The 25,747-nt window shown below is 47.5% G+C and overlaps 12 protein-coding genes across 12 annotated transcripts; 7 read left to right on the top strand and 5 right to left on the bottom strand.

The window, feature by feature from the left end:
• Window positions 1–203: 203 nt before the first annotated feature.
• FOXG_17616 (uncharacterized protein) lies at window positions 204–425 on the bottom strand (the record flags this gene model as incomplete). The annotated part of the gene is made up of 1 exon (XM_018397624.1): window positions 204–425. The coding sequence occupies one exon, from the start codon at window positions 423–425 to the stop codon at window positions 204–206; it is 222 nt and encodes a 73-aa protein (XP_018258694.1).
• Window positions 426–1,063: 638 nt separating this feature from the next.
• Window positions 1,064–2,558, top strand: FOXG_17617 (uncharacterized protein; the record flags this gene model as incomplete). Its single annotated transcript, XM_018397625.1, has 4 exons — window positions 1,064–1,549; window positions 1,597–1,841; window positions 1,897–2,338; window positions 2,391–2,558. The coding sequence occupies 4 exons, from the start codon at window positions 1,064–1,066 to the stop codon at window positions 2,556–2,558; spliced, it is 1,341 nt and encodes a 446-aa protein (XP_018258695.1).
• Window positions 2,559–5,056: 2,498 nt separating this feature from the next.
• FOXG_17619 (uncharacterized protein) lies at window positions 5,057–5,971 on the top strand. Its single transcript, XM_018397626.1, has 2 exons — window positions 5,057–5,112; window positions 5,188–5,971. Exons 1-2 carry the CDS (start codon window positions 5,108–5,110, stop codon window positions 5,876–5,878), a joined length of 696 nt encoding a protein of 231 aa, XP_018258696.1. The 5' UTR covers window positions 5,057–5,107; the 3' UTR covers window positions 5,879–5,971.
• Window positions 5,972–6,613: 642 nt separating this feature from the next.
• FOXG_17620 (uncharacterized protein) lies at window positions 6,614–7,960 on the top strand (the record flags this gene model as incomplete). Its single annotated transcript, XM_018397627.1, has 3 exons — window positions 6,614–6,716; window positions 6,771–6,849; window positions 6,904–7,960. 3 exons carry the CDS (start codon window positions 6,614–6,616, stop codon window positions 7,958–7,960), a joined length of 1,239 nt encoding a protein of 412 aa, XP_018258697.1.
• Window positions 7,961–8,293: 333 nt separating this feature from the next.
• FOXG_17621 (uncharacterized protein) lies at window positions 8,294–10,173 on the bottom strand. The gene is made up of 2 exons (XM_018397628.1): window positions 9,903–10,173; window positions 8,294–9,839 (listed from the first exon to the last, which is right to left on the bottom strand). Exons 1-2 carry the CDS (start codon window positions 10,082–10,084, stop codon window positions 8,309–8,311), a joined length of 1,713 nt encoding a protein of 570 aa, XP_018258698.1. The 5' UTR covers window positions 10,085–10,173; the 3' UTR covers window positions 8,294–8,308.
• Window positions 10,174–10,330: 157 nt separating this feature from the next.
• FOXG_17622 (uncharacterized protein) lies at window positions 10,331–12,682 on the top strand. Its single transcript, XM_018397629.1, has 5 exons — window positions 10,331–10,829; window positions 10,887–11,213; window positions 11,270–12,182; window positions 12,240–12,394; window positions 12,448–12,682. The coding sequence occupies exons 1-5, from the start codon at window positions 10,748–10,750 to the stop codon at window positions 12,531–12,533; spliced, it is 1,563 nt and encodes a 520-aa protein (XP_018258699.1). The 5' UTR covers window positions 10,331–10,747; the 3' UTR covers window positions 12,534–12,682.
• A 573-nt stretch (window positions 12,683–13,255) lies between these two features.
• Window positions 13,256–15,318, bottom strand: FOXG_17623 (uncharacterized protein; the record flags this gene model as incomplete). The annotated part of the gene is made up of 2 exons (XM_018397630.1): window positions 13,256–13,641; window positions 13,704–15,318. 2 exons carry the CDS (start codon window positions 15,316–15,318, stop codon window positions 13,256–13,258), a joined length of 2,001 nt encoding a protein of 666 aa, XP_018258700.1.
• A 488-nt stretch (window positions 15,319–15,806) lies between these two features.
• On the top strand, window positions 15,807–17,884 carry FOXG_17624 (uncharacterized protein). Its single transcript, XM_018397631.1, has 3 exons — window positions 15,807–15,965; window positions 16,028–17,506; window positions 17,562–17,884. The coding sequence occupies exons 1-3, from the start codon at window positions 15,822–15,824 to the stop codon at window positions 17,853–17,855; spliced, it is 1,917 nt and encodes a 638-aa protein (XP_018258701.1). The 5' UTR covers window positions 15,807–15,821; the 3' UTR covers window positions 17,856–17,884.
• Window positions 17,885–18,311: 427 nt separating this feature from the next.
• On the top strand, window positions 18,312–20,387 carry FOXG_17625 (uncharacterized protein; the record flags this gene model as incomplete). The annotated part of the gene is made up of 3 exons (XM_018397632.1): window positions 18,312–18,620; window positions 18,733–19,656; window positions 19,707–20,387. Exons 1-3 carry the CDS (start codon window positions 18,540–18,542, stop codon window positions 20,385–20,387), a joined length of 1,686 nt encoding a protein of 561 aa, XP_018258702.1. The 5' UTR covers window positions 18,312–18,539.
• Window positions 20,388–20,723: 336 nt separating this feature from the next.
• FOXG_17626 (uncharacterized protein) lies at window positions 20,724–21,461 on the bottom strand (the record flags this gene model as incomplete). Its single annotated transcript, XM_018397633.1, has 2 exons — window positions 20,724–21,052; window positions 21,326–21,461. 2 exons carry the CDS (start codon window positions 21,459–21,461, stop codon window positions 20,724–20,726), a joined length of 465 nt encoding a protein of 154 aa, XP_018258703.1.
• A 549-nt stretch (window positions 21,462–22,010) lies between these two features.
• Window positions 22,011–23,225, top strand: FOXG_17627 (uncharacterized protein; the record flags this gene model as incomplete). The annotated part of the gene is made up of 1 exon (XM_018397634.1): window positions 22,011–23,225. The coding sequence occupies one exon, from the start codon at window positions 22,011–22,013 to the stop codon at window positions 23,223–23,225; it is 1,215 nt and encodes a 404-aa protein (XP_018258704.1).
• Window positions 23,226–24,015: 790 nt separating this feature from the next.
• On the bottom strand, window positions 24,016–25,648 carry FOXG_17628 (phospholipase A2; the record flags this gene model as incomplete). The annotated part of the gene is made up of 3 exons (XM_018397635.1): window positions 24,016–25,160; window positions 25,209–25,358; window positions 25,414–25,648. 3 exons carry the CDS (start codon window positions 25,646–25,648, stop codon window positions 24,016–24,018), a joined length of 1,530 nt encoding a protein of 509 aa, XP_018258705.1.
• Between the last annotated feature and the right edge of the window lie 99 nt (window positions 25,649–25,747).

The following is a 25,747-nucleotide window of genomic DNA, read 5'->3' on the forward strand; positions in this document are numbered from 1 at the left end:
GGAGTCGTCTTTGTAGTGATAAGCGAAAGCGGGCGAGACGTGAGAGACATGAGGGTAAAGGAAACCGTGGTACGGAGCTCGGCGAGCTTTGTTAGTCGAGATAGACATGGTAGCCATCGTGTTTCCATGATAGCATTGGCGTCTAGAGACAATGTGCACTCTGTCAAGCTCTCCCTTCTCATAATGGTATTGGCGAGCCAGCTTCAGAGCGGACTCAACAGCTTCACTGCCACTGCCAACAAAGAAAGCTTTTTCAAGGCCATATGGATTACCCTCCAGTATAACATTGGCAAGCTCTTCAGCTGGTGCCGTTGTGTAGGATTGTGTGTGAACGTAGCTGACTTTCCGAGCTTGGTCGGTAATGGCTTGAATGACCTCCTCATTGCCGTGGCCAATGAGAGCAACAGCTGCGCCGGCACAACCATCGATAATTGTTTGGCCGCTCGATAACTTGAGCTCAACTCCACTCGCGGACTCGACCATGTAAGGATGTTGGACAAGAGATCTATGCATCAAATATCCTTCTTGATGCATGGGTTTGACGGGCATGGATGATTGGTAGGTGGAGACTTCAGCAAAGTCCTCAATCGTTGAAGGCGCCATGTCGATTAATAGAGAATTGAGGCAGAGAAAAGGTGCAATGCTATAGATTGAATGTCTGAAGCGAATAGTCTTTTCTTTTTGCAGAAATTGATTTTGAATACATTTAAAGAATTCCTCTGGTCCATTTATAAAACGTCAAACCCGAAAACCGATGATCTGAGCCGGAACTCGGGAAAGACAGATTTTTAGCCGGACACCGACGAGCCGAATGATTCCGGCCCGTCGCTGTGTTATGGAATTCTCATGACAAACAGTATCATACGCTGTGACCCACTGAGATGGGTTGACAGGTTCAGGGCGTCGGTTCTCGTCGTCGGTTTCGCTCTTATGAGAACCGAGGTCAGATGCCGGATCAGATATTTAACTAGAGAACTTTCTCGAACAATAACAACGTTAACTTTACAAACATAAATCAGATCATTGTTTCTCTCGATTACTGCTTGTGTACTGAGATTCAAACATGTCAGCACAGACAGACAACCCAGGTTCCGACTGGCCATGCTCATCGAACTCGTCGGACAACGAAAAAGGCAATGATACAGACATCTCACAACCCGAAAGCGAATCGCCCACTCCAACACAACCGGCGGTCGAGTTCGATAATCCAAAAGGATGGATAGCTGTGGCAGCCGCAGCATGTTCTCTTTTCGTTTACCTCGGGGTGATCTACTCATGGGGCATTATGCAGGTCAGACTTGTCGAAGTGACTGGAACAAACCTCACAACCTTGACATTTGTTGGATCACTTGCAACATCATTCATGATATCACTCAGTATCCTCTCTGGTATCGCTGTTCGAAAGCTTGGCTACCAGAAGACTGCTCTAGCTGGTGGCGTCTTGATGGGTCTAGGTGAATTCCTTGCAAGTTGGACAACAAAGCATGTCGGGGCTCTCTTTGTCTTCCACGGTGTAATATTTGGCATCGGAGGGGGACTATCCATCTTTGTAAGTTTGAGCTGAAAGAGGATCTGAGATTTTACTAATATTGCCAGGCATGCTCGACTGCTCCCCTAAGGTGGTTCAAGAGACACCGTGGCCTGGCTATGGGTATCGTGTTTGGAGGAGGCAGCCTTGGTGCAGCTGTCATGAGCATCGCGACGAATCTTCTCGTGAAACAAGTCGATGTCGCGTGGACATTCCGCATTCTAGGCTTCATGCTCTGGGGAGTCTGTATTCCAGCTTCATACTTCATTCAACAGCCCGAGGGATCCATGAGTGCCGGCTTGAAGCTTCAGTGGTGAGTATCTCCCTGTTACCCTGTTGTCTCAATAGCCTGTTGATTGTGTGATTAGGCATCGCTTCCGGGAGCCTCGGTTCCTCCTTATTATCGCCGGGACAGCTTTGTCATGCTTTCCCTTGTTTATTCCACCATACTTTATTCCTATCTTCACCCGATCCATGGGTTACTCTCAACAGATTGCGATTATCATACTGGCGGCTTGGAACTTGGCTTCCACCGTTGGCCGGGTTCTAGGGGGCTATACTGCAGACCACTTGCTTGGCCCTTTGAACAGCTTGATTGTCTGCCTTCTCTTTATTGGTCTCAGCTCACTCGTCGTGTGGCCATTAGCGTCTTCGGTTGGAATCTTCTCTATCTTCCTCGTATTTAACGGCATTGGCTGTGGAGCGTTTTTTAGTCTGGTTCCTCCCATGCTCGGAGCCACAATGGGGCCAGAGAATACTCTTGGCATCTTGCCCATTGTTTGGACTACTTGGTTTTGTGGATTCTTCTTCGTATGTCACACATATATGTCCTACTGACTCTCCTTACTGACCAGAATCTCAGGGTACACCTATTGCTTCGGGAATCTACTCGCTTGCAGACAGTAGTAATCACAGTCTTTCGGTATTTAGGCCTGCAGCATATTATGCGGGTGGTATGTCGATCATGGGTCTTTTATTCATTGTCTATATTCGTTTCAGTCTACAGAGACGCATCCTGGCTTGCATATAGTTATAGAATACTGTTATCCTTCGATCCAAGTTGTGCATATTTCTGTTTGCCACGTATCCTGAATAGGGGTCCCATTGCGACTAAAGTTCATAACAACCTCTCGATGAAATGGATGCCTTTGGGAGGGACTCCTGCCACTGCATACGGACCGTATAATAGTTAACAGTTAAGTGGAATAAACCCTGTCAAGAGCGCTAAATCATTTCATTTCCAATACATGTTTCTCCAAGCTACTCATTCAATGCTTAGAGTGCTGGAAACTTGGCCTCCAGTACTGAATAAAAACTCGATTATTAAATCTCGGGTTGAAGATTCTACTCAGTGAAGGGCCAACTATGAGCTGATAATTTTGGTTAATAGAGGGAGTCTTTACCCCACAATTTTCCTCCAATTGTCCAAAGATTACCATAAGTTATTATCTTTTATTCGTGGACTTATGCAATTGAATGATATATACTTTAAAAGGTTAGCCGGACGAATAGAAGTGAAGTTTGTTGCAAGGGTTCTAACGTATCTTACCACCACTCCGCCCACCCCCCCACTCCGCCCATTTGGTGATAGTCTCAACACCACAACAGCTATCGATGATGCGTGCACTTTATTTTGCCAATTATGCATCAAAAAAATCCAAATTTTCAGAATAGCTTCATTTATCATGGATCGTGAATTGAGAATTTCCAGAGCAATTTCTGAGGCCTCTACGAGGGGCGTTCGCGGTGCAGCTAAGTGGGAGACCGTGCCGAGGTCGACTTTGAGGGATCGGATCGGTGGCGCGCAACCGACGCGTTTACAACACCAAAAATACCTCTCGCTGACGCCGCAACAGGAACAGGAACTCATCGACCTTATATTAATACGGGAAAAGTATTCCCAGCCGTTATTGAAGAAGGAGATCCATGAATATGCCCAGCATCTTGCCGAATTGAACGGCTGTGGAAGTCATCTAGGGAAAAATTGGGTAAACCGATTCTTCAAACGACATAACAGCGTTATGTTAAAGCCATCACGACTTATTTCGGTCGCAAGGAAGAAGTCTGTCACGGAAGAGGGACTGAGGGAGTATTATGAGGGACTCAGGCGTCTTATTATTGACTTATCAATTGGTACAGACCGTATGCACAACCTCGACGAGACTGGAGTCCAAGAAGGGGAAACTATAGCCGGCATAGTAGCTGGAACGGTCCTGACGAGCTCGTCAGAGAAGATACAGTCAGACGCTTCCGCTTGGATCTCGATATTAGAGACGATATCTGCTGACGGTCGCCGACTGACCCCAACGGTAATATTTACAGGATTATCGCTACAGGGACAGTATTTTCCAAGGGATATACCGGATTGGAAGTTTACTTGCAGCGAGAAAGGCTGGTCTAATACAGAAATATTGCTACGGTGGTTCTACGACGTTTATCTGCCCGAGACTCATCCAAAAGACCCGTCTTCCTGGCGACTATTAGTCCTCGATCAACATAAGACTCATATAAGTCCCGCCTTCATGAAGAAGGCAATGATGAACAAGGTCTGGCTTAGTTGGCTGCCGTCGCACTCGTCACATATCACTCAACCGCTGGACCTTGGTCTTTTTTCCCCGTTGAAAAGATACTATCGAGAAGAGACAGCTGGAATGGAGACCTACGAAGCGACATCAAATAGACAGAAACACATCTTCGTACAGGCATATAAAATAGCTTCTGAGAAAGCCTTCAGTCCAGAGAACATCCGACAGGCGTTTCGAGCATCAGGGATATACCCAGTCGATGTTGATCAAGCTATAAAGAGGTTGAAGCCCAAAGAGCGTCGCGGACCGACTTTTCAGCCTCCCACAACACCACCAATCACGGTTGAAGTCGATCGCGATATCTTCAATACGCCCTCGTCAAGCCGCGATATAGAAAGACTACTCCAACGGGTCGATTGGTCGTCAGGGAATACTGAAAGGGACGTCAGAATGATCCTACGGAAGGCAGGAAAGTCACTGGACCAAAGAGGTGCGTCTACAGTCTTCCAGGAGCAAAAAATCGCCGTACAGAAAGCTCAAATAGCTGGTCTAAAGCCGTCAGGCCGTTGCAAGGTCAATTGGGACCCGAACAAGGCTTTTCCTCACGTTGATAATCTTATTATAGCGAGGGACCGGTCCGAGATGAACACTTGGAAGTTAAATGACGAAGCCGCGGCGGAAAATCGTCCGCCGAAGCGGAGGAAAAAGCAGTCGGTTGAGCAAGAGTTTTTTAGTCAATACCCAAAATCTTAATTGAATTGAAGCTATTTTCATAATTTGAGAATTAATCTATATAATGCGTTGGAACGGAAATGAAGCTATCGCAGGTGGGGCGGTGTGGAGGGGTGGGCGGAGTGGTGGTCAGATACGTTAGGTAAGTTGAATTTCGAGATCGCGGGGTAAGTGAGAACAGAACCCCAAAGGCGTCCCGCCCCCAAAGTGATCTGCAGACGATAGGACACATATCTTGACGTGTTCTGCTGTTAATAGATGATTTTCAGGCAGTCAGTTAAACCTCATATTTACAGTCGCTTTTATCTCAGACAGAGACACTATGAAGTTAGTCAAGCACCTGCCTTAGTCCCCCATCTTGTAATAGTCGCCTTATGTCATTGAAGCTCACCAACTCGATAGACTCGATATCGCAAAGCTTACAGCTTTCCTAGTGGCCAATTCCACAGGCACTGGTGTTCTTGTTTGCCCTGGCGGTGGTTATAGCCATGTCTCTATTGTCAAGGAAGGTTACACTCCAGCTGCATACCTTAATAAGCTTGGTATTGATGCGTGGGTTCTCGATTATACTACGACATCTAATGCAACTGCACCTATTTATCCAAAACCCGAGGATGAGGTCTTCGCTGCTCTCAAGAAAATACGTCATGATAACCCCAAAATCGAGAAGCTTGGCATTTGGGGCTTCTCAGCAGGCGGCCACCTTGCATCCACAACCCTCACCAACCCTAAGGCCGGCCTGGATTTTGGCATCCTCGCATATCCCGTGATTACCTTGGAAGGCAACTATACGCATATCGGCTCTCGCGACAATCTCGTCGGGCCCAACGCGACGGCCGAGGAGCTGCACGATCTATCAGCGCAGAACCTGGTCTCTGACACAACACCCCCGACATTTTTGTTCCATACCTTCGACGACCAAGCTGTTCCAGTGCAAAACACTCTCATGTTTGCTGAAGCCATGGCAGCCCATAAGAGAAAAGCTCAGGTTTTGATTTTACCAAATGGTCCACATGGTCTCGGATTGGCTCTTGATGACCCTGTACGCAGTTGGACATCCGAATTAACACGATTTCTCACATATTCAATCTAGAAGGGATCAAACAGAGACAAGTAGTATTGCACAGAGGCCTGTGGTTATAGTAAACATAGTAAACCTAGCTATAATAAAAGAGATTTCTCCCAACACGTTCAATATTCATAGTCATCTATGCAGACAGTATAAGCTTCGTAGTTGTAATATCTTGAGATATTAATTACTGACTTTGTCTTTTTTATTAATAAAAACTAGTTTAGATAAACTTACAGCAATATCATCGCTGCTCCCGAAGGCTGTAGTTAAGAAATTGTTTTTCTTGTATAAGATGCAAATAAAGGTCGAACTTTCTTATCTTGTAACATTGATGAAATCTGCTCTCTTCAAATTCAGGTTATGCATATGTCTCTTTGGTGAGAAAAACCTCAGCTGGCCATAATAAAATTATTACCATCTGATCAGTCTAGGCCTTTCATTTCATTCATGCATCCCTGAATAGCGCTCAGCACCCTCGTAGCGCTATGTACAATAGCGCGTTTCGGGTGGATATTTTCGTCTACCACGGCGACGCGATTGGGCAAGATGTCGATCTAGACCACGAGAACCCCGAGGCAAATTCAGTAGGTCCAAAAGGGTCATCAATAGCTTCAAAATTGACCAGCTCAGCGGCAGCCACGATGTACAGGGGAGACAGCAGCTGATGCTATTTAATGACTCGTTGCGCTGTGGTATCCTCGTTCTTGTCATCTTTCGCCAACTCCTTTTTGTCGGCTAAAAGTCGAGTTTGCAAAAATGAAGTTCTTTGGAATCCTCGCGCCCTTGGGCATGATCGTCGTAGGTGCTGACGCTGCTTTTTGGAACCCATTTATTCGGAGCCCCGATGTTTGTTATAATGGTATGTTAATCTACTAGCGAAGTCGTGCCATTGGCTAACGAAGCGCTCTGACAGCTGTTGCGCAGCCCAACAATAAGCAGCGTACCTCTGACTGCAAGTCATTTCTTCTCACTACAATAACTCCCAAGAAGGCGTATGATATTCCAACTCGGTCTAGATGCTGCAAAAACTAATGCAACGTGCATAGCACCATTTACAAAACAACTACAATCACCAAGAAGACCCCGACCGTCAGAAAGTCAATCACCGTCACCAGTACCTCATCCGCCATCGCTACGAGCGTAAGCTCCGTCGTGCAGACCATCACAGACAACATCGTCGTGACACGGACCGTGGAACAAACCAAATTTGTGACTGAACAGGCCACGGCGACAATCACAACCCAGGGTGCCGATCTCAACTCGCCTTTCAAGCACAAACGCTCTGTACCTCACATCCCAGAATACCTCAACAGCATATGCACAAACTCCGCTCAGTACTCATCGGCTTGCTCCCGCATCGGTGTCACTGCCAAGACAGTCAACGGCCCTAGAGTAACTGTCGTCTCTAAGATAATTCACGTCAAGATCCCACGCGCCAGCACCGTCAGGACAACGGTCAGCACCACCTGGGTCACTCAGACGGTAAAGACCACTGTCGTCTTGAAGACTTACAGCACCGAAGAAGTCACCAAGACTATCGATGTCGTCACTGACGATGTCACTATCGCTACCAAGACCGTCACCGAGACTACGACAAAGACCGAAACAGCCGAGCCACTCCAGACAGTTAAGTTGATTGCAATTGGTAGCAATGATCCCTCGCTCGCAACTTCAGGCTCGCTTGGCTTTTCATTCCTTGAGTCCTCCCAAGGCACCAGTTTTTACGTGGACTTCAACTCTGATGCCTCGACCGTTCAGCAATATACCGTACACAAGGGAACCGGCGAAGTGAAAGCACTCAACGGACCAGGCAGTGCAGCTGGCCAGTCTGCTTCGTACAACTTCTCACCCGGAAGTGGAAACCCCTACGGCTCTGTCATGATCCAGGGCAAGGGTGCGCCGCCCTTGGTTTGCAAGGTCGCAGATGGAACGGGATATCAATATCTACAGTGCAAATTCAGCAGCAACCAGATCGCCGACTTTTGGACATGTAAACAGCGTTTGTTATTGGTCTACCCAGGGTATGACTTATCCCGCTGTTATATGGATGGCAATGTTTACACGGGTTATAAAATTCCTATCATTCGAGTGTCAACCAACTAAGATATCATATGTATTAGCTTTCACTGCTTCTTCACAGTTAGTTAGATTGAGCCTCGATATATTTCTTTGTCTAGTTTTTTGCATATAGACTCGGGAATGCCGGAAAGCTACCAAAATAGCTTCAAATACTGCAGACATAATTTGGCCGTTTTCTTTCTAATTATTGCAGATTTAGACTTCTGCTGCAAGGCCGGATTAAATATTCATCGGGACAGCCTGACATTTTCCCGCACTCCTCGAGATTAACTAGCCATTGGTGCACTATTTCAATATGCAAGAGAATAAAGAGATATATAAATGAAAGTAAAGTGATCTCAAGAGTAACCCCGCATTAGAAATTAAAGATATCTAAATACATTCAAAAGAAGTCTTTAAAAGTGCACGCCATCGCGTAGCTGTAGCTGTGCCATCAACCTCATCCAATGTCTTGCACAATCTGCCCTCCCCACCATCTGGAAACACATAAATACCCCCTAGTGAGTCAATATCCTCTAACCACTGGAACGGGGCCCATGGCATTTTTCCATAACAAAAGTCGAGCCATGCAGCTTGAATCTGGCCCACGGTAGACACCCAGTTCTCAAGGTGTTTGACTGGGACCTGGTCTTCTGCTGGGTTGAAGAGGAAAATGTCATTAATACCATGATTGGCTCTCTTATAGCCAAGTGGCCAATTCTTGTATGGGTTTGTAGCTTGAATCTCGTAGAGAAGCACATGTGCCGCATTAGCGGCATGGTCGTGCGCAATCTGATGCTTCTTGATGACCGTTGCCGAATACATTGGTGGAGTACGGAATGCCACATCCGCCATCAGGCCTGCCAGGTCCTCAAAAGAGTCTAAGCAAGACTTGTCTCGACTCAGATTATACGCTTGGGCAACTTCAGGGACACAGAAAGGACTGTCGCCAGAGTTCAATTGAGGAGTCATGGCGCTACCTGCGAGTACCTCCTGCGCAATGGGGAGTATCTCTGCCTCTGGTCGAGGTGGAGGCGGCAGAGGCTTTGACAGATCAGACAATAGCATCAATGTTAGATCTCGCTCATACTCCGTTGCACCAATCATTAGGTTCGGTAGGGTTTCGCCAGCCTTGCCCAACTTTTCCAGGGTCGGTTTGAGACCTGCCTCAGGAACCCAATCACCATCAACGAGTGGGCTGTAGAGTGATGGTGGCGATGCTGGCAAAAGCTGATCCAGAGGAAGATCCACCAATGAATCAAGTAGACGCGAATCATCCGCTTGCAGGCTTGGTATTTGAGATAGCACATAGTCGAAGCGCTCCTGATGCCATTTCATAGGCCGCGACGCGATACCGACAGATGTTCCACTGGACAGAATGGCGCTCTGGAACTTGCGATTGGGGAAGTTGACCTGGTAATGGCATGAGGCGCCACCCGCGCTAGTTCCATGAATGGTGATGCGGCTGGATGCACCTCCGAACCCTGCGATGAAACGAGAGATCCATTCCAGCGCCTGTCTTTGGTCATGAAGTCCGTAGTTGCCAACTGCCTCACCATGAGCACGACTCCGCTCAGCCAGCTTTTCCGAAGTGAGGAATCCAAGAAGTCCCACGCGGTAATTGATGGTGACCACCACGAGTGGCTGTTCCCGAGCGAGACTTGCCCTTACTAGGTTGGTAGCATCGTAGACTTCGCGTCCAGATAGCTGGATTGATTGACTGCCGCCCATGAAAGCGCCGCCATGAATGAAGACCAATACTGGAACGTTCTGGCCTGATTCAAGAGCCTTACGTGGTGCGGTGATGGATAGGTTCAGGCAGTTGAACTCATCTTGGATGGGCTTTTCTAGGGCAGGATACCCACTAGGAGGTGGCGCCGTCCAGTACAGAGGAAAGGGCAGGACCAATTGGGGACATTCAGGTCTGATAGGACTTAGTAAGCTAAATGCTTTGTGATTATGAAGAGACTCGGTTCTGCTTACTTACCCTGATTGGCGAGCATCAAATGGCTGCGAAGGCAATGGTCCGGCTCTCAAGATGCTTTGGCGGAAGCGACCAGGAACCGACGCGAATGGGATACCGCGAAACTGAACAACATCATCGCCTCTGGCAAAGCCGATGATGCTACCCAGCTCAGGGTGGTTGAGGGTATAGTCTGATACTGCCATACTTGCTTTTAACAAAGTTGATTGCAAGGAACAGTCAATGCAGACTTTATCCTTTAAGCTGAGAGACCAGTTTTGAGCTTGCGACAGCCTTGCCGAGAGTGAATTAGCCGGTTGGGGTTGGCGGTTAAGTTTCGTCTTATACAGGTTGCAACTTAGTGGCGCTGTACTTGACCATTTTGGGAATATCCCCGTCTCCCTCGGTTGCGCATCGCGGCAACGCTTCCTTCCCCTCACATGACCTGGTGTCGCGGGTTTTGGCCCAAAGAGTGATAGAGCATCCAATAGGACACTTAGCGCGGGGATCTGTAGGAAGGTTTGCCAGGACATGGCAAAATGAGAGGCTTGAAGTCTCTGTCGCATCGTTTGATCGCGTCGAGTCTCCCCATTCCCCAGATTCCGGCCCCAGAAAACTTGCCCCAGTGTCTCCATTTTCACCAAGCTACCTCCATGTTTTCGTACCAGGCCCAGAGTATCGGAGTTAGGGTATGTATATAACTTCTCGCCCAGCCCATCGGTTGGACCCCATTACCTTGGAATTGACACTCTCAGGCCTTGAGACTTTTATATCCTAAGATCAATTGGCCCAAAATCGGTCACAATATAGTTCTCTTTCTTGTTTCCTTCCTTCAACTCCTCTAATAGGCACTCACCTCCACCTTCGCCATGACTGCCGACGTTCATCATGCATCGCCGCGAACTGATTCGTTGGCAAACTTCTTCCGGAGTCCAAAGTTGGTCTACTCCAGTAAGTTATTCTCTCCTTCATCGTGTCATAGTACGACGAACTAATACCAACTTTCAGCCTTCCTCATGGCCATGGCCTTCTTCACCTTTGGCTATGACGGTGCTATCAGCGGCGGCATCCTCGCCATGGTCCCTTTCGTCAACCAAATCTCTCACACCCGTCTCCCCAATGGCACTCCATACTTGACCTCAACCGACATCTCCATCATGACAGCTCTCCCCGTCACTGGCTGTGTCCTCGGACTGCCCCTGGCAGCCCAGTTCGCCGATAAATATGGCCGCAAGAAAATGATACTTGTCGGCTGCATTTTTAGTGCTGTTGGAAGCGCCATCCAGACTGCTGCGTTTGGGCTGGCGGAGATAGTCGTCGGTCGTTGGATTGCGAGTAAGTCTTGACGAACCTGCTCCAGCTTGTCCGTGTTCACTGACGTTCTCTCTCAGATGTTGCCATCTGGCTCTTCATTGTGCTTGGCTCAACCTACATGGCCGAGATTGCACCCGAAAACGTCCGTGGCGCCATCGTCGGAACATCCATCGTCCTCATTAACACAGCAGCCATCGTCGCAAGTGGCGTCAACTGGTCCATGAGCACTGAAATGTCCGCCATGTCATTCCGTCTCCCCCTTGGCCTCGGCATCCTCTTCCCTCTCATCCTCTTCGTTGGACTCTTCTTCGTTGATGATTCACCAACCTGGTACCTTACCAAGTCTCGTGATAGCGATGCCCTTAGGTCTCTTAGAAGCGTCCGCAGTGGCTACCCAGAGGCTGAGATTTTGGCTGAGTTCGCGGCTCTAAAGGCCCAAGCGTCTATTCGTGAGGATGACTCCAAGGTTCCGTGGATCGATATCTTCCGCGGAACAAATCTCCGTCGATCTCTCTTGGCCATGTCCATCGGAAACATGCAGCAACTCTCAGGTATTGCTTTCGCAACAAACTACGCTACCATCTTCCTCGCCACAGTCAGCGGCAACGTGTCTCCTTTCCTTCTCACCATGGTCGGCGCCATCCTCGCTTTCGCCGGCGCAGTCACCGGAATCTACCTTGTCGACAGAGTCGGACGCCGAACCCTCGCCCTCAGCACCTTCACTATGGTCTTCTGTATTGACCTCGTCGTCGGGGTCCTTGGCTTCATGGACTATACAGGAAACCCCAGCATCGCCAAGGCCATTGCGAGTATGTGCATGCTCTTCTCGTTTTTCTTCGCAGCTGGATTCGGCCCTCTGACTTATGTCGTCTCTGCTGAAATACCAACTGCTCGTCTGCGCAACAAGACCAGCTCTTTCTCATTCTTGACTCTGGCTGCTTTCTCTACTGTTGTAATCTACGTGCTGCCATATATCTCACAGCCCGATGCGTAAGTATAACTCTCTGTTTGTTACCTACCAGCATGCTAACAAGACTGTCATTGCAGAGGTAACCTTGGTCCGAAGACGTACCTCGTCTTTGCTGGTTGGATGGCCGGGTGCATCATTATTACATACCTGTACCTTCCCGAGACCAAGGGAAGAACCCCTGCTGAGCTGGATGCCATGTTTGAAGCTCGTGTTCCTGCTCGCAAGTTCAAAGGTAAGAAGGACGGCATGTTTATCAGCGCATTGCTAATACGTTTCATAATTCAGACTATCAGTGCAATCTGTCTATGGAGAGCTACATGAATGAGGAGAAGATTGAAGCCGAGATTGCCCACCACGAAGCTAAAGTTTAAAGTGATGGAGTAGGGTTTAAGCCAGGTTGGCAGCGACAATGGGGAGTTAGTGGGGCGTATGTACTCAGGACCTCGATATTATAAGATCGAGTGGGGTACAAACGCGTTCAAAGAGTAGTTATTTAATTGCACAGTCTCTCTCTATCGCAGTTTCATCAGGTACAGCATTATTCCCCTCCCATTTCAAACTTGCCACTGTAATGTAGCCATTTGGTGCATGTGTTTGTTGCCCCTTGGGTATTGTATTCATGATCCGCATTCTGCCTAAGTGATGTATTATTGGAAGCCATACATCTGGAAGCTGACGCTTGCGTTGCATGACTTACCTTGCCTATGCTACTCACTCAATCGACATTGTGTAATAAGAACACCAAGGCTAAGCTCTACTGCACTTAGTGGCATGATCTGAGAGGTAAGAGAGCTTGGGGGGTCTACCTTATGGGATAAAAGACTTAGGTAAGATTAGGATAAAGTTAGCAGATCTTAGACTAGGTGTCTTTTGCCCATTATATTCAGGTCTGGAGTTCCTTTTATCTCTAGTAGATAACTACACCGGCTAGCTTTTGTATTTGGCTATTATCTAACCATTTACAGACCCTGAGAAGTTCCGGATAGCAACTCAAACTACGACAGAAACAGCAAAGAAGTCTCACATCTCTTCCGAAACAGTCTTAGATATCGTTCCCATCTACATATCCCCTTATGCCTATGTTTGTGTTTATCTAAACCTCATAACACGAAGTCTTTAGCTCCCAAGCTGTACAGTCAAGCAACTGACCCGACCACGGGCGTTCACCCTTCTTTACCACAAATGGCTGAATGTTATAGCAGGCCATGCTTTCCGGGTAGACTCGCGTAGTAATTGCCGTCCTTTTATTGGCGAAAAGCTCTAGACAACTCACATCAAAGAATACGTTGAGTCGCAAGGGCTCCTGTGAAGGGAATGGCTCAGCTTCTGCAGCAGTTCCGGGAGACAAGGTTGAAAAGAGGGTATGTGGTGCCTCTTCATCCGCCACGCATATGTCTGTCATGTTGGTGGATTTGGCTCGCGTGATTTTAAGCGTCTCCGAGTCAGGACTAAACGAGACGACGGTACGCAGTTCTGAATCTTGAATAATAAATGTCAGTAACCTCAAGAAGCCTTTTATAAGCCATATCTGATAGTCTTACCTTTTGTGTGGCTTATTGCGAAGCCAATACTCTGTACGTCATTGCCAATATCGAACGATACATCGAGCTCCCAGCAGGAGCATCCGAGCGGGAATTCCAAGCTTCCCAGAGCCTCAGGCAGGGTATGATCGGTGATGGGACCCAGGAGCCGCTCACTTTGACGAAGCTTATTGAGCCTGGGGTCTGGCAAAGCACACAATGTCGTAATCGTATAGGTCGGAGGAGACTTTGTCGGGAACAGTAACCTCCGCTGCGGCTTGCCTTCTGGAACCACGTCACATGACTTAATAGATGTCAAATCTGACTTCAATGCATGGACAACATGGCATATCCTGCTCAGCCGGACGACTCTCGGGACCGATAACAGTCCGGCCCATCCTTGTGTCCCCTTCAGCTCTGCAGAGAGATCTTCCTCAACAATCCAGCCAAACGCAACTTGCTGGTTGGATCTTGGATCGTGAAAGGAGTTGACAGCATAGATGGCTCCGTAGTCCAGAGCACCGCCAGAACGGAATTGCATTTGCATCCCTGCTGATGTCTTCGTCAAGGTTCCCGAAACCCACATCTGGCCGTGATCCCTTCTGAACTTTGAATGGCGATGCCGTCCAGAAGTCTTGACAGTGAATTGCTTACGCCCCTCAACGCCAATTATTAGTACCTCATGACTTATTGCTTGATCATCAGGGTCAGGGAGTGAAAGGAAGTTGACGACTTCCCAGTTTGCACCATAGTCGGGCTCCCATTGCGAAGGATGTTCCCTTTGAGAGGTTGTTGCTATAGTAAGCACAGAGAGGAAGTTCCAGGCCGCCAAATCATACTGTTCAAGAGAGTAGAGAAAGATTGCAGGGCCAATACCGCGAATACCGCCAGAAACAATGCCAAACAGCGCTCGATCTGACCTGTCTCCTAGGACCCGGCTGAGTGAAGGCCACTTGGCAACGTATGGATCACGCCAGCCTGTGACCTGCAGATGGCGAGGGGGGCCCTTCAGAATGGTTGGTGCATGCCCTCTCTGCCATGTACGTCCAGCGTCGTTTGACGTGGCAATGCAAATTGCTTCAGAACCCCAATTGTAGGGAATTGTATGGTGTATCGGAAGCACCCGCGCTGAGGTATAGAATGCAGTGCTTCGGTCGGGTGCTGAGGGTACTGGGCTCCAACATCCTGTGAAGACCCCTGCTTCTCCATCATGCTTCTTTGATGGTTGGATAGATGGACAGCCACTGACCTCCCAGGAAACCAGGTCCTTTGAAAGTGCGCTTCCCCAGGAAATATCGCCCCATTCTGGTTTCTTGGGGTTCCACTGAAACCCAACGTGATAAGCATCATGGACGGGATCATAGCCTGGCGCACAAGGGTCGTTCAGCCAGCCAGTTGGCGGCATGAGGTGATAGCGTGGTCTCCAGCGATGATGGGCATTTTCGTTCTGGCTTCCTGGGGTCGAGGTGGCAGTGCAATCTGATGCTTTGACGGTGGCAAAGGGATCTTGGCCGTGAAGTACATCATCATGAGATGTCGTCGAAGGTGTGTTGTAGGAAGCCCCATAGACAACAGTCTCATAGACGTGGCGTTTGGATGAAAGCTGCACAAGAATGGGTGAATCGAGGGTTGCCATGATGATTGCTGTTCAGTGACTGCTTTGACAATTTTACCGTGGGTAATCAGCAAACGTAGCCTCCGAAAGACCGTGAAGATGCGGAACCGCCATTAGCAGATTAAATCACATGACGGAGACTGACGACGGCATTCGGCCGTTTTCATCCTTGCAAACTTGGCATGTTGAATATCACGGCCTTACAAATCGGCAGTTGTAACTCGTCCTTCTGACTGTGCTCGTCTGCAGCGGAAATATTCCCAATTGGGCTTAGAGCGCGATGTCACATTTAGACACTTGGTAGTCAGCACATTTCAGTATACCATGGTGGATTTAAAGGCTGGAAAGGGTGACACTAGCCCTTGTTCTGCTTTGCGGGGAAGACCTCGGGATGGTTTGAGTTATGGCCCAGGCCTTTGTCGGACCGAGAGGTTTGACATGGTTTCCCCGCAGTCTCCTCGTGCTCATAAGCCAAGCCAGCGTCGGTTTTATTCCTTATCCGTCACAAAGGTCTCTTGCCGCAGATGAAACGTGCTGCGGAGGGTGGCAATCGTCGTATCGGAAAAAGGAAAGTCCAGCTCGAAATGAACCAAGTTGTCTTTAATTCAGCATTGGGTTGTGCGGTTCAAATTAGATCATGTGATCACTGTTTTCATCGCAAGATCAAGGTAAGTTGACCACTCCCTGCCAGCTTAGTCGGTCTCACAAGTCTGACTTTCTCATTTTGCAGTGTGATCGACGCACTCCATGTTCAAACTGTCGAGAGAACGATTTACAATGCCAATACAAACGACCTCGAAAGAAACGTCGGTACAATCGACCGGTGTCGGATGCTCCAGATGTAAACTCGAGAGTATCTTCTGAGACGCTCAGCATACCAAGTGACGGAAGAATAGATTACTTGGCTGTTGAAACTGGTGACTCCATGGCAGTGAGCACCCCTGCGCAGGTACAGCAACTGGATTCGATGCGTCTGAACAATTCTATGCACACACAAGTTACTACAGTCTCTCCTATGCAGCTGGGGACAGATTACTGGGACCTTGGGTTGGGAGAATGCTTCTTCTACCCAAAGACGTTCCTCGGAGTGGTAGACTTTCCTCCCTACTCCCCCTCACTGCCACTGAGCATGCCTGCAAGTCCTGATATATACCTCTCAACCCCACTCCAGAATGCTTTAGGTCAAAACGGAACGCTCGACCGTCTCCTAAGTGACAGCACCATCCCGCAGCTTATCGACGTATTCCTAGAACGCCTACAGCAGTCCATGCCCTTCTTTACCCGCTCGTTTCTGCTTCAAAACATTGCCAGTCAACGACATGTTCATGATCGGTCCTTTGGCTCCTTAGTTCAAGCCATCTGCTCTCTAGTCTTACTTCAGCCAGTGCAGAGTCAAGAAAAGCGCCCATGGCCGAACCGTGAGGCAAGGGCCGACGCTCACTTGGCTCTAGCCGTAAACTTACACTCACAGGCTGACCTCGGCCAGAGCCCAACTCTAGAGGCAATCATGACGAGTGTCTTCTTGTTTGCCTGTCAGTTCTGCAAGGGAAATTTCGATGCAGCCAGATTTCGGCTTAGGGAGGCTGCAGCTTTAGCCGAGGTGATGAATCTCGACAAGCCTGAATCATATGGCCAGATTGGAGACACGGAGAAACAACGAAGACTCCGCACATTGATCAGCCTCACAATAATTGAGAGGATCTACTCAGTTCAGAGAGACTACATCCCGGGCACGAAACTACTGAGCCGGAACAAGCTGCAAGAACTACAAAACGCCATCGCATCTTCAGATGATAGGGGTGAAAGCGAGAACATCATTGCCATGGAAGGTATCAGCAGCATGCTGGAGCAGGTGGACTTCATCGATCCCGATATAATAAAATGCTGGAAAGGTTTCTGTTGGGGAGAAGAGTCCCCGACACATGTCACCAGAAGCACAATACTCACTCTACTACGACGGTACCGGATTCCGCCACAGTTCTCCGGACCTTCTGGTATTGATACACACGCTCAGCATGCAGATATCCTTGTTACCAGGCACTGGATCAGGATCAAGCTATGGTCTTTGGCCAGTAGCCACGGCTACGTTGAAGCCCTATCTGACGATGAGGAGTTCCGTAATGAATACGCCCTGACCATTGCCAGTGAGGCTCTTGACACCTGTTTACAGTTCGAGATGACTAGTCTCGAAGTACATGGCGTTGGACTTGTATGTGTACTTAAGATTCCCGCTGATAAAGACCCAAACTGATCAACAACAACAGGTTGAGAAACTCTCTGATATAGCGACTTGTGCAGCACTACAAGTCAATGAATCTTGCGCCGCCTTCTCGCCTAACCAAGAGTATCCCATTCATGCAGACTTAAAAAACCCTAATACAAACGGGATACTGCCACAGGAAGACTCTCCGAACTCGAGGTCAAGTTCAGGGCATGTGATTAATGGCGCCGAGGAGATGCTTAATGGCTATCTCTCGCTATTTGCATCTTTCCGCAGAGGGAAACATCCCTTCCTTAAGCCGTATATGCACCTCTTAGTAAATAGCTACTCAGAGTGATGCGTGAGAATCTTGGTGGTCCCGCTTAGCGGGGATTAGATAATCCGGGCCTTGGGGTTGACCTCACAACACCACGGCCCACCTGAATTTAATCCCTGATACCCTTCTGAATACCCTCACTTCGTTACCACGTAGGTGATCTGGTATCACAGAGATTGACGATAGGAACGGGGCCCGTTCCGGGTTTTGACTCTTAATGATAAATGCGAAACGGGGCGCACTTGCGACCAATAATATCAATAGACAGATTAAGGCTCGACCAAGTTATGAATATCTCCAAAAGAATTTTCTAGTTAAGTTGAGTTCCACTTTAGGAATAGGGCTAAATTTCTGTAAAATTCCGGGAAGTTCCGTGATAGCTATTAGCTAATAGTAATCTAACGGTTTAAGGCTGAAAGATAAAAAGGCGGAGGCGCAGGGATAGCTAAATTTCTTAAATTATTCTAATATCGCTAAAAAAAACATACACATTGTCATTGCAGTTTATTTTTAACTTATTTACTTATCAATAAGAGAAGGTTCCATAAGGCAGAAATTGCATATGCTATTTATACAACCTTACCGCCTGTTCGAATGCACCCACGGTACCTCTCCGCCGAATCCTTCAGCCAAAAAAGCGCGTTCGTGGTCTAGGCCGCTCTGAATCTGCAATCGCCTGCTGGTGCTGCGAGCTCTGTGCCTGCTATGTTGCCATCTCTGGAGCCTTGCGTGGCTGCTAGCACTCGCCGTAACCTTGTTTCGGTTCCAGCTGCGTGTCTTGTTTGCGTGAGTTCTGCATACTGTCCCTACACCGCCGGTTTCTCCTAGAGGTTTCATTGCCTCATCTTGACGATGATGCTCAAAAAGGACTGAATGCTAACATTGGTCTTGCGCCCAGCGTAGAAGGCACCTTAAATGCGATGGACAACGTCCTTGTTCCCGCTGTAGAACTGCTAATCTTGATTGCGTCTATGCCGCTTCCCGTCGCGGATATAACGGCCGTAAACGCACAGCTACTCAATCCTCTAGTCACCGTGAAGCACCAAAAACCCTTGTCTCTATTGTTGAACGTACAGCCACGGTAGTCGGTTCTGCTCCCGCGGCGCCTGCGCTGGAATTCCCTTCTGTCTTTGATCCCACCATGTTTTTCGGTAATGTCGCAAGTCACTCGAGCGTTGACACAGGCTTCCCAATTGCCGCGTTCCCTCAAACTATTGCGTCAACTAGTTTGCCTGCCTTTTCTTCTCAGACTCTGTTTGGTGGTACTGGCAACGAAGTACCTCGGGCACTTCCTCTGAGAGAACGTTACATCGAGTCGTTCTATCTGAATTTTTACGCCGCTCATCCCTTTATACCGCCAAAGGATCTTCTTCTCATCTTAGCACAGCAGACCTCCCTGGAGCCCCTGCTTGCAGCTATGCGTTGGATTGGTTCTCTATACATCGAGCAAGACAGCTCTCGCAGCCTTTTAACAGATGCATCCCGCCTGATAGATGGTACGCCTCTCAAAAACGGCTTCTTAGTGCAGGCTATGTTGCTTGTCATCATTGGACTTGACGGCAATCGTCAAGGAAAAAGGGCCAAAAAGCTCATGGCAAATGCCCGGGATATCTCGATTCAAATTAAATTAAACACGCATCCGTTTGCAGCCACCAACGGACAAGGAATTCCGATACTTGAGGAGAGCTGGCGGAGGACGTGGTGGGAGCTTTACATTGTGGATGCTCTTATGTCGGGTGTGCATCAAACCAACATCTTTATTCTGTATGATGTACCTACGGATGTCGGTCTGCCTTGTGAGGAGTACCAATATCTCACAGGAGTAAGTCGCGTTATAAGTCCTGGTATCTACTGTATGTTTACAAGATCTAGCAAATACCTCCCCCCATTTACCCATACGATACGGAAAACTTGGGACTGTTTGATGGCAGGCCGTTTTCATCGTACACCTATCGGATCCAATGTGCCTGCCTCTTGGGTACCCTTCAAAAAATGCCAACACAGGTCGACCATGTCGACAGGCTCCTCGCCAACTGGATGCTCCGCTTACCTCCTTCAAAATATGACGCTTATTGCAAAGGCGAGTTAGATGAGATGATGTTCCAGGCCATTATGATGTGGCAGGCTATTTCTATTCTCTTACACCAGCCTCATTCACAACTGGATCCATCTTTGACTTATAATATTAAGGCCTGCGTCCCCAACACGCCAGCTGTGTCCAGCGATGCCTTGAATTCGCATACGAAACATACGATTCGGGCTGCGAGGGAACTTAGCAAGTTGATCAGCCAACGCGTTCCTCTCCTCAAACACACTCATTTCTTTGCTTACATGGTGACACTCTCATCGACAATCCACCTCAGCAGATGGTCATTAACCTTTGTGGCCGAAGATGATGAGGATCTACGTCAAAATATGGGTCGAAATATTGGGGCCCTTATAAAGTATGCTGAGATGTGGCCTATGGCGCAACGTTTGGGGCTGCAAGTAAAACAAATTGCGAAAAAGGTGTATACAACAAAGAAGCACCAGCAACAACAGCCTTCAGAATAGGTAGTCCTACTCCTATAGGGGTAAATAGCTGATATTTATAGTTTTTAGATATAAATATATAATATATTAGTTGACTTATCTTAACATAGAACTTCATATTTTATATAATATAACTAAGTACTTGATAATATTAAACTCAATAGAAACAAAGAATTAGTTTAAGATACAAGGTTTACTAAGCGTTATATAAAATGTTTACACTTAAAACTAATATAAATTCATCTTCAGACAAGAAACTATCTCGCTGCCCTTCCAGTTACTATTATCAAAGCCGGTGCCCTTGTCCTCGTACTTTCCAGGAGCCCACTTTCCACCGTTATTCCTCTTAGTGTTCTTCTAATCATACTTCTCGGGGGTCCACTTTCCATCATCATAACCAGTACAGTCACCCTCATACTTGCCAGGGCGCCAGCTTCCCTCATCACTGCGCTTACCATACTTCTCAGACGGCAACTTAGCATCTTCGAAGTTGGTACCCTGACTCTCGTATTTTCCAGACTTCCAGGAGTCATCATCAATCGTGTCCACCTGGTCCTTCTTGGTCTTGGACTTGTCGCCGGGGTACTTGGTAGGTGTCCACTTGCCATCATTGTGGCCAGTACCCTTGCCTTCGTACCCACCAGGAACCCACTTGCCATTATCGACGGGCTTCTCGGTAGGGAATGCTAGAGCCGTGACGGCAAAGGCCCAAAGGCAAGAAGATAATAGGTGTAGCGCATTATAGACAGTGTAAGGGGAAGGTAAAGAAGTTCAAAGTTAAGGCAAGGCTTAAATTTGAAAGAACCAAAGATTAAAGGCTGTTTGAGAGCTATGTTGGTTGTTGAAGTGTCGATGACGGTAGTTATAATAGACAGGAGAACAGGATATCATAACCTTTTTATCATGGAAGCTCTGACCTATGTGGGCTCAAGATGTTCAGTATAATCCCTCTCCTAAACCATCACTGACAAGGGTTGCAGATTCGCAGTTCCAGAAGCATCCTCGGCATCTATCCTCACCACCGTTTCCGTGAGGCGGTGAGATGATGACGGCTGATGTAATTTCCTCCCGTTTGGTAGTTCTGACCTCAATCATCGGTACTCATTTCATAATAGTGTAACAAAAGCCTTCAGTTGCGGACAGGCAGCCCCAAATGAAGTCTCGCCATCTAACCGAAAGCTGACACCAATAGCGGCACTGCAGAGCTTCGGCCAGCTTCACTAAGCGTCATAGGGAGACTTAAGCTGAAGTGGCTGTGCTTGAATAGCCCTAAGACGTTGCATGGGAAGCGCAATTTTTCTATCTTGATAATTGATCATGGCGAGTCCAGACCCTGTGCGAAGCCCCATATAACCAATCAGAGACGTGGACATCGGGGAAGGCGACTGACCCGCTGACGTGAGCACCCAGGTCCGCTGACAGTGGCTGTCCAAGCTGAAACGTGCTGACGATTCAATTAGGACTTTGCAATTGTTCAATCTCGAGTCATTGGCAATGCTGGTAAAATAGGAAGTTGGCAGTGCACGATGGGCCTCAGGGGTTGGAAGAGAGGAAGGCATAAAAGATGCCCTAGTGTACAAGTCAGAGAACTGTTCTCTCCTCACTCATCAACTCTCATTCTGCTTCTATTCAAGCTGCATAACCATGAAGATTCTGTTTTTTTCTCTTCTTTGGCCTGCTGTAGCCAGCGCTGCTGCCTGCAAGCCAACACCCCCTAAATCGAAAGCCGCTTGCAAGTTGGCCGCCATTGACACCGTGGATATGAGTGTCGGCTTCGACTACAATGGGGACTGTGCCCCAAGCACCGGAACTCTCAAAAGCTTCATGATATTTGTTGACTTTTCTGATGCCGAAGCCGCCGAAGGCGAGACCCCCCAATCGCTCTACGACGCTATAATCCCCCAAACAACCGAATGGTACAGGCAGGCTTCTCATGGGGCTCTGTCATTCAATGTTTCGGCCGATCTATCCAAGTTCTACCGCATGCCCGCATCTGCTGCATCATATGGATGGGAACGAGGTCTCACATGGGCAGAACATCAAGAATACATCCAGGATGCCCTCGACGCCTACACAGCCAAAGGCACTCGCCCTCCACCTCCTGAATCAGATGTCCTCTACGTTGTTCCCGTAAAGAGCGTCGGTGTTAGAGGAATCTCTCGGTCCATCACCTTCGTTACGCGAGCAAAGACTAGACAGGGTGATTATGTTGCCCGGAAGACCGTCACCGTTGGGACCGACGCATTTACGGCTTGGGGACCGAAAAGCTGGATTGTATTGGCTCACGAAACCGGACATACTATGTGTTTGGCCGATTTGTACCCGTTCGAGGATCTTGGCCTGGGTTACTACGTCGGGGGCTGGAGTGCCATGGGTGACGTCTCGGGCATTGGCCCCGATTTCTTCGCCTGGGACAAATGGCGACTGGGTTGGATTGACGACAAGTCTATCGACTGTGTTTCGGAGCGAGGAACTACTCAGCACACTCTTACCCCACTAGAACTAAACACTTCTGACAATGCCGTCAAAGCTGTTGTCGTCGCCGTCAACCAAACCTCCGCACTTGTCGTAGAGGCCCGAATACCCGAGGGTCTTGATTCGGGCGTGTGCGCCCCCGGCGTCTTACTCTACACAGTTGATACCTCGGTCAAGTCAGGCTACGGCCCTATCCGTGTTGCAGATGTGACCCCAGAATCAGGTGGCTGCGGTAACGATAGCGTCTACGACAAGAATGATGGAACGTTGTCCCTGGTACAGGGTGGAGTGAGCGTATACGAGGTTCCTGGCTGGGGAGTTCAGATTATTCTAGTAAAGCAGACAGAGAAGAGCTATACTATTAGAGTTGATGCTGAGTTGTAGGGTTTAGAATTGGAATTAAACGACAGGAAGATTATTGCCTATTTTAATATAGGTAAAATTAAAGTTCCATTCTTTGTAAATAAATTATTATTTAAAGTACATTTAAATAAAATACTTTAAGATATTAATTATTATTCCATTATATTAAAGCTCTCCTTTAATATTATGTTATTACTAAAGAACTACTAATATAATTCTAGAAGCTTATATTATATATACCCTATAAAAAACCCTATAGAATAACAGGCCCTTGCTATAAAAGACTTATATAATGGATTCATAAGCAATAAGTTTATTTATTAGCCGGAGAACTTACTAACTAGTTATGTTATTTATCTTACTAAAGTATAAGTAAAAATAACTTAACCTAGGAATAATATACCTAGGGGATAACTTATTTTAAAGACTTATTTACCCTTAAGGAAACTATCTAATATATATTAAATCTACTATTAATATAATAGTTAGGTTTCCAATTATGGATAACCTAAGTAATGCTAGGTTTATGATAAATAAGATAAAGTTAGTATATATAGAACCTAGTCTAATTAGCCCGAATTTATAATATATGCTATCTAAAGTATATTTCTGAGTTTGAATTATTTTTCAAATGTGGAGTTTAATATATAAGTTCAAAATGTAATAAATGCCTATGTTGGACATATACGTATTATGTACGCCAACCCTAGTTACTATCTTTTGAGATAATATTAATCTTTGAAAAAGTATGAAGTTTAGGATGTATTAGAAATATATCCATAAATTCATCCATTGTTAGATACATACTTAGTTACAAAGAAATGAACAGGAAATTGACTAGTAAAGTAACTCCAACTGCTATCAACCAGGGCACCGAACGCCTAACAGCATCCGAAATCATCAAGTCTGGCTCGTAGGTGTTGGGAACTGTCGAGTTCGTCGTGCCGTTCCAACAGTATCTCTGAAAACAGTCTACGCATTTGGATGGTACAGCTGTGCCTGTACGAACTAGGCTACGAGCCAACACCGCGCAACCTACGCAGGCAGGCCATTCTGAGTCCACTGTGCCATTACCCATCGTTGCAACATTATAACCGTTGCGAAGAATCTGATTTCTCTCACTGTCGCTGTATTCAAGGTCGAAAGTCGTGAAATTAGACTCATATGAATATGGTGCGTTGGGAAGGTAGACAATCAGTGGCCCTGACGAGTTACCAGAGTCTGTGTCACAACCAAAAAAGGTCGGCTGCTTATTCAGACCGAGATTAATGAAAGTGTTTTGGTCTGGGACCTTTGGAAACTCGTTGTTTTGAGTTGAGACGCCTGCTTTAGATCTCTCATATGTGGCTACCAGAGATGTGCCGTTCGGCCAATGTGTCTTGGTATCAGCCGAGCCGTCGATAGCGAAGATGACATCGACTTGTCGCTCAGATACGAGCAATGGATGGAAGGGAACATTCTGTAAGTCCTCACCGCCGTCGACAAGGGTAAGGATGGTGCTGTCCGCGTTTGAGTTGTTCTTAGGGTTATACTTGTAGAACGGGTTTGGCCAGTTAGCAATATCCCTGTTCTCGTCGCCAATATCCGCCAGAGTATTATTTATAGCCTTAAGCAGGAACTCTGGAACATTGTCGGCCTTTTGGATCTGCAGGAATGCCTGGTTGAAAAGCGACGCTGAGGTGCCCATAACGAAACCAGCGTTGTCGGCCCCAGCGACACAGTCTCCATTGCGTCCGATTGTACCGTTCTGGAAGGCAGAGCCGACATACTTCAGAGGTGCAAATGCGGCAAGCTCTGGGTCAAAAGATCCCATTTCCCACGGATTGAACTCCATGATAGTGGAATTGCTTGCTATTTGAAGCTGTCCCGTTGTTCTTTCTATTGCAACTATAAGAGGCATAGGCGCCCTCGCAGCCGCGAACTCGGTATCATTTGCAATCGATGAGAAGGTATATGCTAAGTGATGGTTAGCTCCCTATTCAGACTATAGTCAAAAACTAATACCTGGACCTCCATCGCTCGCATTGACAAGTTGATAAGATAAGGACCTTCCCCAATAGTCGGTTAGGGACTTGTTGTAACCTGCCTCCACTTTACCTTGGACATCCTGGTACAGCTCGCGGTAGTATCGCGTTACAGACAGATCATTTGGGCCTGGATTTATCAAAGTAAGCAAGGGCCCTCAATAGGTAACTATGCTGCAACAAACCTTCGATGATTGAATCATCAAGTTGCCAAAGGGAACCTAGGAAAGCATTGGAACCATAAATGATAGATTCCACTGTCGTGAAGTTCTGTACATACAGACTTCCAACCACCCAGCTGCCTCCAGACAGACCGCTGAGGTAGGTTGTAGCTTGGAGAATACCGCCCAATTGGCCTTCACTTGTCGACCCTGTGGTTCGGTTGTCAAATGCAGCGATGGCACCAGCACCGTTTATCATGGCTCGATAACCTCCACCGGAGATAGCAATGCCAATTCGTGGCAACGTCGTGCCATTGGTCACGAATGCCGTTCAAGTATGCTTCAATGTCGATGCCTC

The sequence above is a fragment of the Fusarium oxysporum genome, genomic scaffold (assembly GCF_000149955.1).
Source record: "Fusarium oxysporum f. sp. lycopersici 4287 supercont2.59 genomic scaffold, whole genome shotgun sequence".
Lineage (NCBI taxonomy): Eukaryota > Fungi > Ascomycota > Sordariomycetes > Hypocreales > Nectriaceae > Fusarium > Fusarium oxysporum.

Bases quoted from the DNA above. Each gene is read 5' to 3' on its own strand.
- FOXG_17621 (XM_018397628.1), bottom strand. From the start codon at position 10,084: ATGGCAGTATCAGACTATACCCTCAACCACCCTGAGCTGGGTAGCATC. The intron at 9,840-9,902 runs GTAAGTAAGCAG...AAGTCCTATCAG, and splicing joins TTTGATGCTCGCCAATCAGG to ACCTGAATGTCCCCAATTGG.
- FOXG_17622 (XM_018397629.1), top strand. From the start codon at position 10,748: ATGACTGCCGACGTTCATCATGCATCGCCGCGAACTGATTCGTTGGCA. The intron at 12,183-12,239 runs GTAAGTATAACT...CTGTCATTGCAG, and splicing joins TATATCTCACAGCCCGATGC to AGGTAACCTTGGTCCGAAGA. The intron at 12,395-12,447 runs GTAAGAAGGACG...TTCATAATTCAG, and splicing joins TCCTGCTCGCAAGTTCAAAG to ACTATCAGTGCAATCTGTCT.
- FOXG_17624 (XM_018397631.1), top strand. From the start codon at position 15,822: ATGAAACGTGCTGCGGAGGGTGGCAATCGTCGTATCGGAAAAAGGAAA. The intron at 15,966-16,027 runs GTAAGTTGACCA...CTCATTTTGCAG, and splicing joins GTTTTCATCGCAAGATCAAG to TGTGATCGACGCACTCCATG. The intron at 17,507-17,561 runs GTATGTGTACTT...CAACAACAACAG, and splicing joins AAGTACATGGCGTTGGACTT to GTTGAGAAACTCTCTGATAT.